This window comes from Eurypyga helias, unplaced genomic scaffold (genome assembly GCF_000690775.1).
Source record: "Eurypyga helias isolate BGI_N326 unplaced genomic scaffold, ASM69077v1 scaffold22729, whole genome shotgun sequence".
Lineage (NCBI taxonomy): Eukaryota > Metazoa > Chordata > Aves > Eurypygiformes > Eurypygidae > Eurypyga > Eurypyga helias.
In genome coordinates this window covers 271-15,437 of record NW_010271754.1, presented here as the reverse complement: position 1 = coordinate 15,437, position 15,167 = coordinate 271, and the positions used below count along the sequence as shown (strand labels likewise).

Here is a 15,167-nt window from a genome sequence, read left to right as displayed (position 1 = left end):
AATATATTAAAAAGAATATTTCAATAGGTAAGCTAGCAATAAGGCAAAAAACCCAAGTCTTTTTCACAGGTTTCAATGTCTAAAGATAAACACTGAATTGGTGACTATATTAAAAAATAACACATAGCAGAAACTGAGCAGTAGACAGAAGCCATGTAGCAACTGAATGATAAGGTAAGGTTCTAAAAATAAAGTACTATATTGTAATTACTAAAGGCACACTAAAATAAAATACACGTGCATTTACAAAGGCAGAAAAGACAGTTGTGATTGCTGGTCAATTTGAGAGATAAGACCATAGAACAGACTATTCCCGTGAAAATAATCTAGTTCTGCATTAAGCTTCTTTGGGATTCTAGCTCACTTAATTGCTGTTTTAGTACTTTCTCCCAAAATCTAACCCTACTCTTACAGTCAGGAGTACTACATAACCATGCTGATCAGCAAACTTTAAATTATAAAATAATGCAAGAATCCACTAATCTTACTTTTCCAAAACTAAATACTTTCCCTGCCTCCTGCAAAAGTATAATGCTTCTTTCTAATGAAATTGTGTAGATGGACACAAAGAATATGGACAATCCACGCCATAGCTAGAAACAGTCTATAGCACTATTTTCTACTCCTCCCTTGTCAAATGTAAACATATTAGGTTTTGTTTACTGCCTTCCTACCTTCCCTCACCCTCTCTAGATCAAGTGAATGGGTTGTGTAACTCAGCTTCACTTTCTCTGCTTTCTCTTCCCTAATTCCCCGAGACTTTGTATGCAGTTAAGTTCTCTTACTACCTCTGAGCAAAGTGTTCACACCAATGATGGTACCTCTGTCACCTGAGGACTTAGGAGCAGACTGACAAGACAAATCTCTGTAAGGAATGATTCAGAAATAATTGTAGCACAGAGACGGATTAAAGAATCTCTTGAAATTCCTTCCCTATTGATTTTTTTCTCAATCTACTAACAATAATGAGAATTGCTCCCAAGCCCACATTAGACTACATAGAAAGCATACCTGAAAGCATTGCTTAGGCACTTTACATACAACCCTTAAATAAATCATATTTTAGAGAAGATCTAAATGCTCAAAAAGTGCAGGACTGGGTAATAATCTGAATAATAATAAATATTTTGAAAAAAAAATCTGGTTCTTTTTTTTGTTTGGTTTTTTTTTTAATATCTAAAGCCAGATTCTCAAAAGTTAGCCCTGAGTAGCTGTTTCATCTGCTACTGCATTTGGAGAGCATTTGGAATACTGAAATAAAAATTAACCATGTGACAAGTATAAATGAAAGTGAAAATGTTTGCTAGGGCTTCAAGTACACTTTAAGAAAGCAACAATAGGGTTTAAGATGTGCTGTATCCCTATACTTGTGTGTACCATTGCTTGGTGAGCCCCTTTTCTTTTCCTGTTAAAACATTTCATTCTTCCTAGGTCTGGCTATTTGTTTCTAGCACCTAAGCCGAATTTTAAAGTTGATTCATGCAATAAAGACCACAAATCAACAGAATGTCTGAAACAAGAGAACTCAACTTTCTGAAGGGCTGGGTGTTAGACAGTGAAACCATCTTCCAGAGCACTTACATTATTTAAAGAGAGACTGGACAGAGCACTCCAAAGTACTATGTGTATTTACATTCCATGTCACTAGAGGAATGAATTTGGTTATTTAATAATATTTTTCATCTCTATTTTTGGCCAAAATGAATCAGCAACATTGATTATAGGAGGCAGTAACATAAATAAGCATGTCTCCTTACAAATTTTGCCTTTATGTCAGATACTAAGTATAGTATCACTGCCAAAAATGTATTTCTGAAATATTCTGAAAAAATTTCAGAAAGAGCTGAGAAAAAGGTAGTTTCCTAGCATATGATGACCCTTTCTTGCCTTCTCTTTTATTACTTTAACACATATAGAGAACTTTTCAAAATTATTAATGTAATTTGTTCCTCTTTGATAGAAATATAGAAAATAAACCTCTAAAACAGGATGCTTTTCAGTAATTCATAATTAAATATGCAAATTCCACAGCTAAATTTGGACATGCAATTATATGACTAATCACATTTCAGAAAGCCAGAAAATTGCAATTGCATGCTTAAATAGATGGCCAGGCCCCAAATCCACATGGGTGCTCTTGTTCTCTCATCTCCTAAAAACACAGTTGCTTTGCTATTAAATGGCATCCACTGAAAATGAAATGTGTTTGTACGGGTAATTTGTGTGCCAGCTTAGACATGACCTTTCTCCTTTATTTTAACAGAACTTCAGTTTTGAAAATATGTAACCCAATAAATTTTCACTTTTCTGTCACTTCATATGTGGCTGACCCTTGACTAAATGTCTTGATACTGTAGACTGGCCGTGGATGGACCATATGGATCTGCAACCACAGACGTCTTTCACTACCGAGTGAGCGTGTGCATTGCGGCAGGAATTGGGGTCACACCGTTTGCTTCTATTTTAAAATCCATTTGGTACAAACTCTGCAACCCTAACACAGCACTGGCACTGCAGAAGGTAGGTGGGAAAGCTTATCGCTCCATCAAGAAGTTCCACAAATGAGCCTATTTTGCCAGGTTAAAGAGACAATTCAGAGCTAGAGACTCACTTAAGTGCTTTAACTCCCTCTCTGAAGCAGTCAATTGCTTTGCAGCTGCCTCAGGGACTGTTGTGGTGTAGTCTCTCTTGAATTCACTGTCATTTCCTGAGGAAGAAGGTATCCCTAGCCACAGTGTTTATAGTAAAGGCTGAAGAATCAGATTTTCAATAGCAACTGGAGATGATCATGTAATTTTTTTCATAGCTAGACAGAGAGCTAGAGGTGAAATTTTTTCTCTTTCCTATGGGAAAAAAAAAAAAAAAGAAAAAAAAAAGAGACATGGTTGTCTCAGACAGAAGTGATGGGCAGCACTTGCTCCTTGTCCAGCTGCAGGTTTTCTGCAGCCCCTTTGGCTGTGTGTCCTAGTCCATATTGCTGCATTCAGTAACCATTATCTGCTTTTCTCACCGTTCAAAATCAGGATATTAGCCAGCATAGAAGGAATAAGAAAAGTAATTTAAGCTGTGGATGACATGCCTATATCAACATGCATATTACTGCTTCAAACCACTTTAATTATTTTGTTGAAAAAAATATATTGGGGTCTCTAAAGCATGGATGGCACCAATTGGGTTAACATACTCTTGATCTGCTAACCTGTTACACATCTTCTGCTAAGGATATGTGAGGCAGCACTGGGGGAGGATAGCTGAAGTAGAGATAATGGGTGAAGTAGGAAGGCAACAGAGGAAAAATCAGCATTAAATATTCTCTTCCCCATCCACCATGGCAAGTGGTATCTTATGGACCTTACAGCTTCTTTTAGCTCATTTTCCAATGTAAAAGCTGAATCAGGAACTGTTCAACATTTCACATTGAAGGACAAATGTTGAAATTGCATTGGAGTGGACAGATCTCTGAGAGGGTCAGTACATATGGAGCCGATTGCAGGTCTAAGGGGCAGATCTTTTTAAATGAAAGAGAGTTAAAACTGGCATCTTAATGACAAGCTGCCACTGAAAAAGCATCTGGGATTTTAGTAACTGAGGTGTTGAGGACAGGTTCAAATTGCCAGGAGGGATCTTTGAGGCAGAAAAAGCACTGAGAAGGGAGGGAAATAAAAATGAAAATATGTGCTAGATGTGGAAAGAAGTGCATTTGCAAACACTACCATTCTACCAGAAGGATCTTTCCCACTGGAAAGAGAGCTACATAGATGTATATGCACATTATAAATATATACTATCTACATTCTATATGTATACAAGTAAAATTGTTATTACTGTCCTTGATGTTGTTATCTTAGGGGGAAAAGAACAGAATTTAACTATGCATTGAGGGTATGGTTAACCTCAGGGTGTTCATCCATAGCTTAGGTTGAATCTTGGGTAAGTGTGCCTGCAAAGATGCATGGTGCCTTCTGCCATGGTTTTCTGCTACAGAGTTCAGTTTTTCTGAATTCTTGTGAAATACAAAAGTATCATGATTTCTCTATGTCCTTTCTCTATATCTGGGCTTCCTTACTGGTGCAGTGGGAATAGTGATGCTTATTTTTCACAGGTGTTATGAGGCTAAACTTCATCGGTGTCTGTAAAATATTTTGAAAGCCTGGATGAAAGGTGCTGGGGAAGTTCACAGCATTACTTAAAAAATTTAGCAGTCGTCTTAGTGAGAACGATTAATCTCAGGGCAGCTCCACACTTCTTTTTTCAATGGTTAAAAGCTTCCACTTGTGGTATAATTACAAATAATTTAATCTTCCTCAAAGTATTCAGCACTCTCTTTCTGCCATGATGAGTACCATAGAAATGTCTATTAAGGAAATAAATAAGAGGTTTTTCTTTTTTTAACAACTTCATTTTGATTTGAGTACAGCTATCATTACGCTTATTGAACTAATATTTCTTAGTGTTGCCCACATATGGTTGAGATATAAATACTCATAGCTTCCATAATGTCTGCAGCTGTATAATTTAAAAAATCCAGCAAATCAAAAGGAGTATACATTTATCTAATTGATTCTTCACAACTAAATAGCCCTAGAGCCTTCATTTCCCTATCATTTTTTGTGATGAGGAAGGGCACTACTACTAGTCATGGCTGGAAAGTTTCTACTGGCTTTAGTTATGCATAAAATGATCTTTTTTTCATATTAGTGGTCTCATTTTTCAGATCAATTGCTACTGAAATTGATAAAATTGTACTGATCCATCAGATGATAATATTAGCAAACATCCACTTTCTCTTTTACCCTACATAAGGACGTAAGTAATGTCCTACTGAGTGTCACCAAAGATCCATCTAGCCCAATATCCTGTCTCTAGCAGTGTCTCTTCATGAACACCTGGGAAAAAGTATACAGTCCAGAAAATCATGCAGTGATATGTCTTCAGTGGACACCTTCTCACCTTTGAGCAACTTCCAGTTCAGTCCTGGCACAAGAGTTGCATTTCTGCATTTAATATCCCTTAGTACATTTTTCTTGCATGAATTTCTCCGATTGCTTTTTGAACGCATGTAGAGCGTTCACAGCCACAGTAAGTTGTGGCAATAAGTTCAGCTACATACAGTGAGGAGAACAACACCAGCCTCTTCCATTTGCTTTGAGACCGACTGTCCCTGCCTGCAGTAAACTTCCACTGCAAGCTCTACCTCAGCCCACAGCCCTCTCCGCAAAATGTCTTCATCTGGAGACCTAAAAACTGGGCCGGTTTTGCTGTCAAACATAACCATCTTTCTGAGCTGTGTTTGAGAACAGTTTAGGCTTCTTGCTTCAAATATAGGGGTATGAATTCAAGCCTTGTCCTGCATTTATACGAAAGGCTGTTTGTTGCCACCATAGCTCTAAGTCAGTGACTGGTGCAGGCTGCCAAATCCTTGTCCCCTGCATGCTCGACCCGCAGTGGCCCACTGCATCAATTAATTAGGTTGAGGGAGATCTCTGACCTTTTTTGGTACACTACACCGCACGCGTGGTGGGTTATACTCAGGAGCAGAAAAGACTAGGGTTTTGCAGGGAGGTGCCCAGCTGCAAGTGCAATAGTTTTGCAGGGACTAAGAGGGAGCAGCGAGTCTGGGATGAAGGTGTCTCTCTGGGCATCCCCTCCTCCATCACCTTTTACATTCTTTTGGTGAAAAGCTGGCTTTGACTACAGTTGCAGCTCCACCTCTCTCTTCAGGGAGTGGGGAGAAACAGACAGATGGTCATCAACAGATAATTATTAATGACTTTCTGCATGATGGAAGCTGATTTACAAAGTACGTTCTTTCACCTTACAGGAAAGAGGTAACAGAGCTCTCGCTCTTGCTTGTACAAAATTCAGGATGTGGGAAACTGAATGATAAATATGCTTCCTCTGCAAGGGAGCAGAGTATTAGAGACATAAGCGACTACTCAAAACCCTGCATTACAGATCTGATTAATAGCAATACTGCATCTAACTCAATTTGCAAAAAGAGCACTTGGAAAATTTAAGACAGTTTACTTGGGCAAGCCATCAAGCTGATGAATGTAGTCGATGGGGGTAGGGTGGGTGGAGACTAATGAAACATAAAACTAAAACAGATTTTAAGGGTCCTAAATAATTGCAGTCAGTTAATAGTATGAGGCTTACAAGAAAAAAAAATAGGATTCAGAATAATTGTTTAATTATAGAAATGAACTGATGCTGGCTTTATTCTACAGTTTTAATAAGGATTAATTTTATTGTGCATTTATTGTATTTTAATTATACATGTAATATGTTGTGCTATGCTATGGGCAGTCAGTGTAAAGAAAGGAAGACTTCTTTGTAAACACCATTTATTTTAACATACTATACTAGAAGTTGTCTTCGATCTAAGCGAAAAGAAGACCTTTTGCCCATAGGCCATCTTTCTTCACTTCCTTTTTTCTTTACAAGATTATAATCATGGCCAAAAATGCTTCTTACAATGACAGTCTTTCTTAATTACCAAATGCTCTTCACCTGTAATGTGAAACTTAGTGGGAGTGTAATGGGTACTGCTTCAGCAGAACCACACCAGGGATGAGTTTAAGGAGTTTATTCAGCTTCAGAAAGCTGCATCCTTTCTCGAGACAACTGTGCTAGAGATGGCTTGACCCAATTCGGTTGGACTGGCTGTTACTATGACAGCTAGATCTGCAACCAGCTAAAAGCACTCCTTCAAGCTCCACAGCCTGATATTCTGGAAACCAGTCCCCCATTTCCAAGACCACATCATCTCAATTTATCGGATAGCTGTTTTACCTCCTTTCCTGAATGTGCTTGGCTCCCAGTCCTGCCCACATGCTCCCAGTTGCTACACCATGCACATGCCAACCGTATCCTGGGCTGTATCCGGAGAGGTGTGGCCAGCAGGTCGAGGGAGGTGATTCTGCCCCTCTACTCTGCTCTGGTGAGACCCCACCTGGAGTACTGCGTCCAGCTGTGGAGCCCTCAATATCAGAAGGATATTGACCACTTGGAGCGAGTCCAGAGGAAGGCCACGAAGATGATCAGAGGGCTGGAGCACCTCTGCTATGGGGACAGGCTGAGAGAGTTGGGCTTGTTCAGCCTGGAGAAGAGGAGGCTCCGAGGAGACCTCATTGCAGCTTTCCAGTAACTGAAGGGGCCCTACAAGGGTACTGGGAGAGGACTTTTTACAAGAGCCTGTAGTGATAGGACAAGGGGTAATGGGTATAAATTGAAATCAGGGAGGATTAGATTAGATGTCAGGAAGAAATTCTTCACAGAGAGGGTGGTGAGGCACTGGAACAGGGTGCCCAGAGATGTTGTGGATGCCCCATCCCTGGATGTCTTCAAGGCCAGGCTGGATGTGGCTTTGAGTAACCTGGTCTAGTGCAAGGTGTCCCTGCCCATGGCAGGGGGGTTGGGACTAGATGATCTTTAAGGTCCCTTCCAACCCAAACCATTCTATGATTCTATGATTCTATTTCATTATTCATTTAGAAGCATATGTACTAAATATACATTTCCATAAAATTAACCGCTGAAAAGACTTGAGGAATAAGACAATCAAGTAGATGCTGGGGGAAGAAATTTCTCACTGCAAATCAACCACCACAGTGTGATATGATACAGACTGACAGCACTTAGTGGCCTGATTTTTGAGGTGTTGAGAGTGTGGAACAAGCACGGACTTCAGGATTCAGACACAAAAAAATTACATAAAGGTTAAGGCTATAAATCTTATCTAGTTTTGGTAATTTAAAATAATACTGTTGTTGGTCACAAAAATGAAATGCTATAATGTCAGTGGGCTTGCTTTTTCCACATAACCTATGCCAGTGTAAATCAGCAGCAACACCCCTGTAAAGCAGTGAGGTTGTATTTAAGGCAAACACTGAAACAAAAGAGGAAAAAGCAAACAGCCAAGATGTTTGGTACTGAAGTTCTGCAGACAGTCCAACTCCTAGGCTGTAAAAATACCCTACTTAACCCTGAATGCTTTATCTCTGTTTCCTGGGATCATACTTCATTTATATTTCTTGCAGAAACCACAGATGGTCCTTTACAGTACACTCAGATCTAGGAAACATCTCAAATTACTGTTAATCTCTTTCACCAAATCTCCAGTGAAGCATGGTGTTACCACATTTTTCTCCCACCACCTTACCAGAAGTCTGACAACCTAGTATATTAACACTTCAGGGAATCTCTTTATAGCTTTCTGGTTTCTTCTCTGATTTTTCACTTCAGATGTGTCTAATACACATCTTTATCTCACTGATGCTATGGAAAAGGGCTACAATTTCCAAATCATCAGAACTCCCACGATTGCCTTGGGAACAGACCTTCCAGATTACCTTTGATACTGAGGTATAATAAAAGACAGAGGGGCTGGTGAGCAGAGAGATGGGCTGGAGGAAATTAAGGGATTTTGCAACAAAATAAAAATCACAATAAAACAAATTCCAAACAACATAAGCTTTGTTATAAGCTTATACATTGTCTTCCATGCTGTTCCTTTTTCATCTGAAACTGTGCATTTTTAAGCTTTCTCCATGTTTGTGAATTATTTCTTTGGAGGCACTATGAAAATAATTGCACTCAAAATTACATTGCCCACAGAGGCCCATTTGAGGTCTGCTGCCCTCTGTAATGATGGATTGCATGGCAAGAGCTACAGAGCTCGAGTTAAAAGAATTTCAATCACATTTGCCCTATAATTGTGATTCAATCAGGCATCAAAGTAGTGCCTGGACAGACACCCAGGGAACTTCAGACATTCATCCCCTGGGTGATGGAGGAACTCCCAGTCTAGTCACCTACATAGCTGGACTGGCTTGGGATGAGGGACTGAACTGAAACCTGGGGATGGGCTGTACTCCCAACTGCCTTGGCAGCACAGCACTGGTGAGGGAGGCTTCCAGGAAGGAATTCCCAACTGTCCTGAAGACTCCCTAAGTCACCTCCTGCACTGCCTAGGCCAACTGGATGTCTTAGCATGTTGATTAAGATCCTGGGAGGGGCATCTCACCAGTTCTGAGATTCAGCAGAAGTTCCTGCTGTAAAATTGTTTAACTTGTACACAGATAAGACATTCACAAATGGTGAGCAGAAACTGTTTCTGCAGAATTGGTCACACAGAAGGACAGTCTTTTACACATAGTTAATTAGAAGTTGCTTTGTATGTAGTTAAGACAATAGATCACAATAGATGACAATATATCATGTACATGCTGGAGTGGTCACAACCGTCCCTGAGCCAGCCGGTTATTAGAACTGAGCAGAAAAAGGGGTTTGGGTAGTCCCACCTGATCCAGCTGGAGATGTCACAGCAAGGACTCTTGAAATAGAAACTCTCATCATCATATGGACAGTGACTAACCATCTTGCTTGAAATATTTTTTCCCTATGTATGCATTACCCTATACCAAGATAAATTAGCTTGGTTTTGGTTTTTATTTTTTTAAACAAATTCTCTGCTCTGTTTGTGACTGACTGCAGGAATGATTAAAGGATGGAAAATTAGCCGCTCAGTGACAGATCTCAGGAATGTTGGGTTTACCATAGAAAGGGTTATAGGATGACTTGATCCCAGCCTCTAATTTCAACCTGAGGACCAAAATTTAATAACAGGCTCTCCACTCCAATAGACAACTAAAACAAGATCCAGTTATGGAAGATGAAGTTAGAGAAATCTGGAGTGGGGGGGAAAGTAAATTTTTCATAGAGATAAGGTTTTCAACCAATAGAAAACCAATCACAGGATAGTTGTTCATTTTATCCCTTTGGCAACTTTAAAATTACAGTTTCATGTTTCTCGAGAAATTATATGCTCCAATTTAAAGAAGAAATATATTTAAAAAAAAAGTAGGGGTGTTCTGTAGCCTGTTTTATACAGGGTATCTAGCCTGAAGAACATAACTGTATCTTTTAACCACATCAACTGTTCACTTATGTCATAAGGTCTTGAGAAACAGAAATACCTTGCTTCAATGCTGAATGAAACTGAAATTCTATTTTAAATATAACTGCAAATAAATCCAAAATTTCCAAGAATAATCATGTTATTTGCAAGAAATGTAGTTAGGTATTATAAGACAAAGTTGAGATGCGATGGCAGGGGGAGATGGGAAACTTATACATCGCCTGTGTTCACTAGCACATTAATATATTCACTCAATGTTTAAGAGGAAAATGAAAATTTTAAGAGATAGAAACTACATTATCAAAACAATATGTAATTATGTTTAAATTTACAGTGGAGAAGAGTCACACACTATGTGGTTGAGTTGAGCCAATCATTAGGAAATGTTACTGGAAATTTGCTTCTTCTTAAATCTCTTTACTTTTATCTGACAGGTTTATTTTTACTGGATTTGTCGAGACGCATCAGCATTTGAGTGGTTTGCTGATCTTCTGTTCCATTTGGAAACAAAAATGGCTGAAAAAGGGAAAAATGGTTTTCTCAGTTATCATATATTTCTTACTGGCTGGGATGAAAGTCAGGTAATAATGAAACTCTCATGAGTCTGAGTTAATGTACCTTGCTTTTCCAGTATGGTAACATATGGAACAGGAACAGCCGAATAAATGATGGATGAAGCAGGGAGACAAAGAATTGTAAATATGAAGACACCAAGCTGTCTGTCTCCATCTCACATTTAGGAACACAGGAATGGAGAAATCAAACCAGTGATGCTGCCAGTCCTAAATCATGGCTTGGGCAGTGCTGATTTCCAGGTGTATTGCAGTGAGCTTTTCAGGAGCTTGTGAAGGGACATTTTGTCCACATCTTCGAAATGGAGGGTTGTATAAAAAGTGTTAGTTCTGTTTACTCTTATTATATAGCATAATGTTTGTTGTTCATGTATATGTCCAGTACACTTCTCAACCCTGTTCTATTTAGAACATTTTAGCAACAATTCATGTTGTTTGAAAATATATTTTCTCTGATTCTCTTTGCCATCTTATAATTTCATTGGAGCATCCCAATTCAAGGCACTTAATTCTTTGACTGGGTCAATTTTCTTCAACTTTTTTAGTCTTTACCTAGACCCAGATTATTTGATTTTCTCTCCCTCTTATTTTTAATGGATCACTCAGATGATACTGTGATCAGTTAGGCACCTGACAGAAAAACTCTCACAGGAATGTCTTTGCTCTACTGTTTTATTTCATGCCATCTCTGTTGAATGAAGGACTGTCTTGTAGAGATTAAAAAAAATAGAATTCATAGAGCTTTTCCCTTCCTGCCTCTGCTGCCACAAAAAAACACATTGTTTCTTTCTGCTTTCCTTAGGGCTTCTGTCAAGTAATGAGGTATGTGCATAAAGCTGTATTCAGAAAAATCTGCTCCCACCGTGATGAATATGTCATAGAAACCACCACTGTGCATTAGCTATATCACAGGGTATTACCCAAAACCTGTTTTGAAAGAAGCTATTGAGGAACCTAAAAAAAACAAGAAGTTGCCCTCATCTCTCAACTGTCTTCATCCGACTTCCCTCCTGGGCAAGCATCAGGCCAGATGTCAGGAAGGGAGACAACTGTTCTTGCTGGGATATCTGACTCCCTTCACTCATGCACCCTGCATCTTTCTGAAGTCCCTCCTTCTTCTCTTCAAACCTAGTCGTCCTGCCAGCACTGCCTCGTTATCCTATGCTGTCAGTTAGATGACACAGGAGCATCCCTGAAGCTGTACGGCCTCCCTGCCTACACTGGCACTGCTCTTGATCCTGGACCCACCCCCAAAATCCCATCTCTGGAGGTCTGTGGGGAAACAGGAATGCTTTTCAGTGGCTGCTTCTCCTACTCTTACCAAGCCTGGGGAACTGTTCTGGGTAACAGTTCCACCTTTTTCAGAGATCCACAAATCTCCCTCCTCTTATAGGTCTTACTTACCTTTAGTAAGTTCCAGATCATAACTCCTCAAAATTTGACCTTCAGCACCAGTAATATTTGGTTGATTTTTTACTTTACTTCTCCCTTAGCAAGCAACAAAACCAACATTCTGCCTGTTCTCTCCCTGTTTCACCATATAGATGACCAGTAGCTGGATGAAGGTGAACCCAAGCAGGAGGGGCAATTTACAATTTCTAGTGAACCCTCCACTACTAGCAGGTGTTTACTCCTCAGACATGTTTGTTCAATGCTTCGAGCTCTTTGTAGACTCCCTGTTGGCATCAGATGGTCAAACAGATATGGCATATGCCTGCCTCTGCTTGGACATGAAATCATGTTTCAGCCTATTGCTCGTTGTGATGCCCCTGAGATTCCTAGGCAACTTGAATGCTGTAAGCAATAGGAAGGGCTAACACCAAAAACCTGGAAAAGTTACAGTTAATGTGAACAGAAATCGTCCATCTGCTCAGTGGCACAATTTTTCTGTGAACAATTAAAAAATCCTGTAGTTCCCCACATCCGACTCTCACCAAACATTTTAAGGTCTTTTTTAAGACTATTCCAAGTCCTCCATGACATTGGTCCAAACTAACAAGAAGAACCTTTTAGAAACATGACCTCCTGTGACGACTGTGTTTGACCAGAATAACTGAGTTGTTAAGCAACATGGAATACTCATTAGCACACGAAATACATAATACTCTCAGGAAATGGATCTAAATTCCAGGAACCAGTTCTGCAAGAGATGATAATGATGCCTAGCTCATACTATGGCCTGAACTAAATGCAAAGCCCATCTTTTAACTTAGCTTTCCTCTTGTAATTTCTTAACAATGATAGTCTAATGAAAACTGACGTATTACTCCTACACAGTAGCAGCACAATTAGGAGAGACAGTGGTTCTGTTTTTAAATGCACCTGGGAAGTACTCAGATAGCATGGTAATGGGTGTAGCATAGGAGCTGAGAGACAGTAAATGCCCATGACAGTCAGGATTTGTTTCCTTGGCACTGGGAGCTGTGCAGCTCACTTAGTTCAGTGCTTCACCTGAGCTGATCCACTTTCTGCACCTACCTCCACCTGAGCAGAAGAGTCACATCACTTAGGGTTTTACCCCTGCCAAGCCGGTACATCTGCTGCCTTTTCCATCAGCAGCAGAATGCTCTGGACTTACTTAAGGTGCATGTAATGGTTAGTATTTATTGTCAAACTCTGTTACAGTACACTTTTGTTACCTTTCCTAAACTCCAACTCGGCCTTTAAGTGACTGTCACTTCGGAGTCTGCAATGAAGGAAGTGTAGGGTGAGATATTTAAAGGCTGAGAAGAAGTTTAGAAATCTAAGGCCTGCCTGTAAAAGTGACTGTGGCACTTAGACCCAGACCAGTAAAGACAGCTATTTGATACCAACTGATTTCCAATACTTAATCTCAAGAGCTTGAACTCCCTTGAGGTCTCGGGCACTTTGGGAAGTGCTTTTTACACTTCTAGTCATTTTGTGAACTCCTGAATAGCGTTCTCCTCTCCTCTCCTCTCCTCTCTTCTCCTCTCCTCTGCTTCCAGAAACAATTAGTGTTTCCTTTCCCTCATCAATACTTTCACCATGAAGCAGTATTACTGCTGTCTCCTCTTACTTGATGTATACATTTTTGACTCTAAAATTATTATCTTGCAAATTTGCCTTTAGGCTACTCATATATCCCTACATTATGATGACAAGGTGGACGTAATTACTGGTTTGAGACAGAAGACCTGCTATGGAAGGCCAAACTGGGACAATGAGTTCAAGCAACTAGCCGAAAACCATCCTAGGTAAGGCAGGTTGGCTTCTAACCTTGTGAGGTTACTCTTCTCTCAGCATAAACAGTGGGAGAAGGGGAAGGCAAATCTTTCTAAATGACCCTTTTAAAACAATTTAGGTTTTTTGCTGTGTGGAAAGAAGATTTATGCTTAATGAAGCTTTTAATGAAGAAATCTCGGAAAGAGAATGCCAATAAAATCTAATTTTTGGACAAGAAAATCTAATATTTAGAAGTATTTCAATATCCTGGCCTTTGTCCAGATATAATTGAAACACACAATCCAATTACTGTTCTGCACAAAGGACAAAGTAGCATTAATTTCCCTTGAAGATGGTTATTAAAGAGATAAACTGTGATTTTTTTTCTTATGATGTCAAGGATATGTTTGTTCCCCTAAAATATTTGGCTACTCTTGCAAGATTATGCTGTTGTGTTATTAGTTCATCTCTGCTGGCAAAGACAGTTCATTTGAACTTGGTGGATTTGCTAGTGGTCTGAGAAAAGCTTCTTTGTTCCTAAAAGCCTTTGAAGCAAGAATTTGAAATATTTTGTGTTCAGCAGTAGATAATTCCAGAATCTTTGTGACTCTTTGTGATTTCCAAACATTTACCTGCTAATGCAAAATAAAGGCTTGCACTTGGGAGACAGAGATACAAAAAGAAAAAGAAGAAAACTTTTTTAAAGATGAAAAAGACCCAAGAAAAAGCTGAAAGGGAGAAGATCAAAGAGAATACAGTAAGCTACATGAATACCATAAAATTGCAAAAATAACAGTAATAGAGAAACCACTTGATGGAGGTCAAAATAAATACAATCAGGAAATATGAAAGATTAAAAATAGAAAATAGCCAAGAGTAGAAAATATTATTTTTGAAAGACCTTTTATAGGGATTCTACTGCATAAACAGGGTATTTGAAGTTATAGTTGGAACATTATTTTCTGTTACTTTTGTTAAGTACTGAGAAGAATCTGGTTTTCTTATGCTCAAGGAAGGAGCTTTCTATATTGGAACTTGTGGTATTTCCTGAGAAAGCCAGTGCTAAAGAGACAGAACAAACTGTATTTGCTTCTGAACCTAGATGCCCATGTTTATGATCAATGTTGAACCTTTTAAAGAAAACCTTGCATGAAATAAGCCTTTCTCATGAGATAAAAATACGCTCTAGTTTTTTTGCTCTGAGTTACAGATAGTTCAAGAGTCAAAGAAACTCAGGAGTTTCTATCGTGTGATGGAACAATTAGCATGTACAAACTGATTAAATTTTCAGTCTCTGCACTGAGGTCTATGGACTTTCCCTTAGCTGCAACAGTGTCTTTTTAGTGAACTAGCAGGAATATACCACTCCAGGTTAAACCTAGTGCAACTGAATGGACCAACAGAGCACTACTGGCACTACTTCTGGGAGCTATGGCTTGGGCACCTAAATCATATCCACAGCCCCTCCTTTACAGGAACAAACTTTCTGATAC

The 15,167-nt window shown here is 39.2% G+C and overlaps 1 protein-coding gene across 1 annotated transcript in view; it reads left to right on the top strand.

Moving 5' to 3' along the window:
• Nucleotides 1–13,706, top strand: part of NOX3 (NADPH oxidase 3) — a gene marked incomplete at its 3' end in the record, with an annotated part of 37,169 nt that extends 23,463 nt beyond the window's left edge. Inside the window, exons 10-12 of the mRNA XM_010158927.1 lie at nucleotides 2,358–2,520; nucleotides 10,354–10,500; nucleotides 13,582–13,706. Coding sequence (XP_010157229.1) covers nucleotides 2,358–2,520; nucleotides 10,354–10,500; nucleotides 13,582–13,706 — 435 coding nt within the window. The remainder of the gene's footprint in view (nucleotides 1–2,357; nucleotides 2,521–10,353; nucleotides 10,501–13,581) is intronic.
• Nucleotides 13,707–15,167: the final 1,461 nt, after the last annotated feature.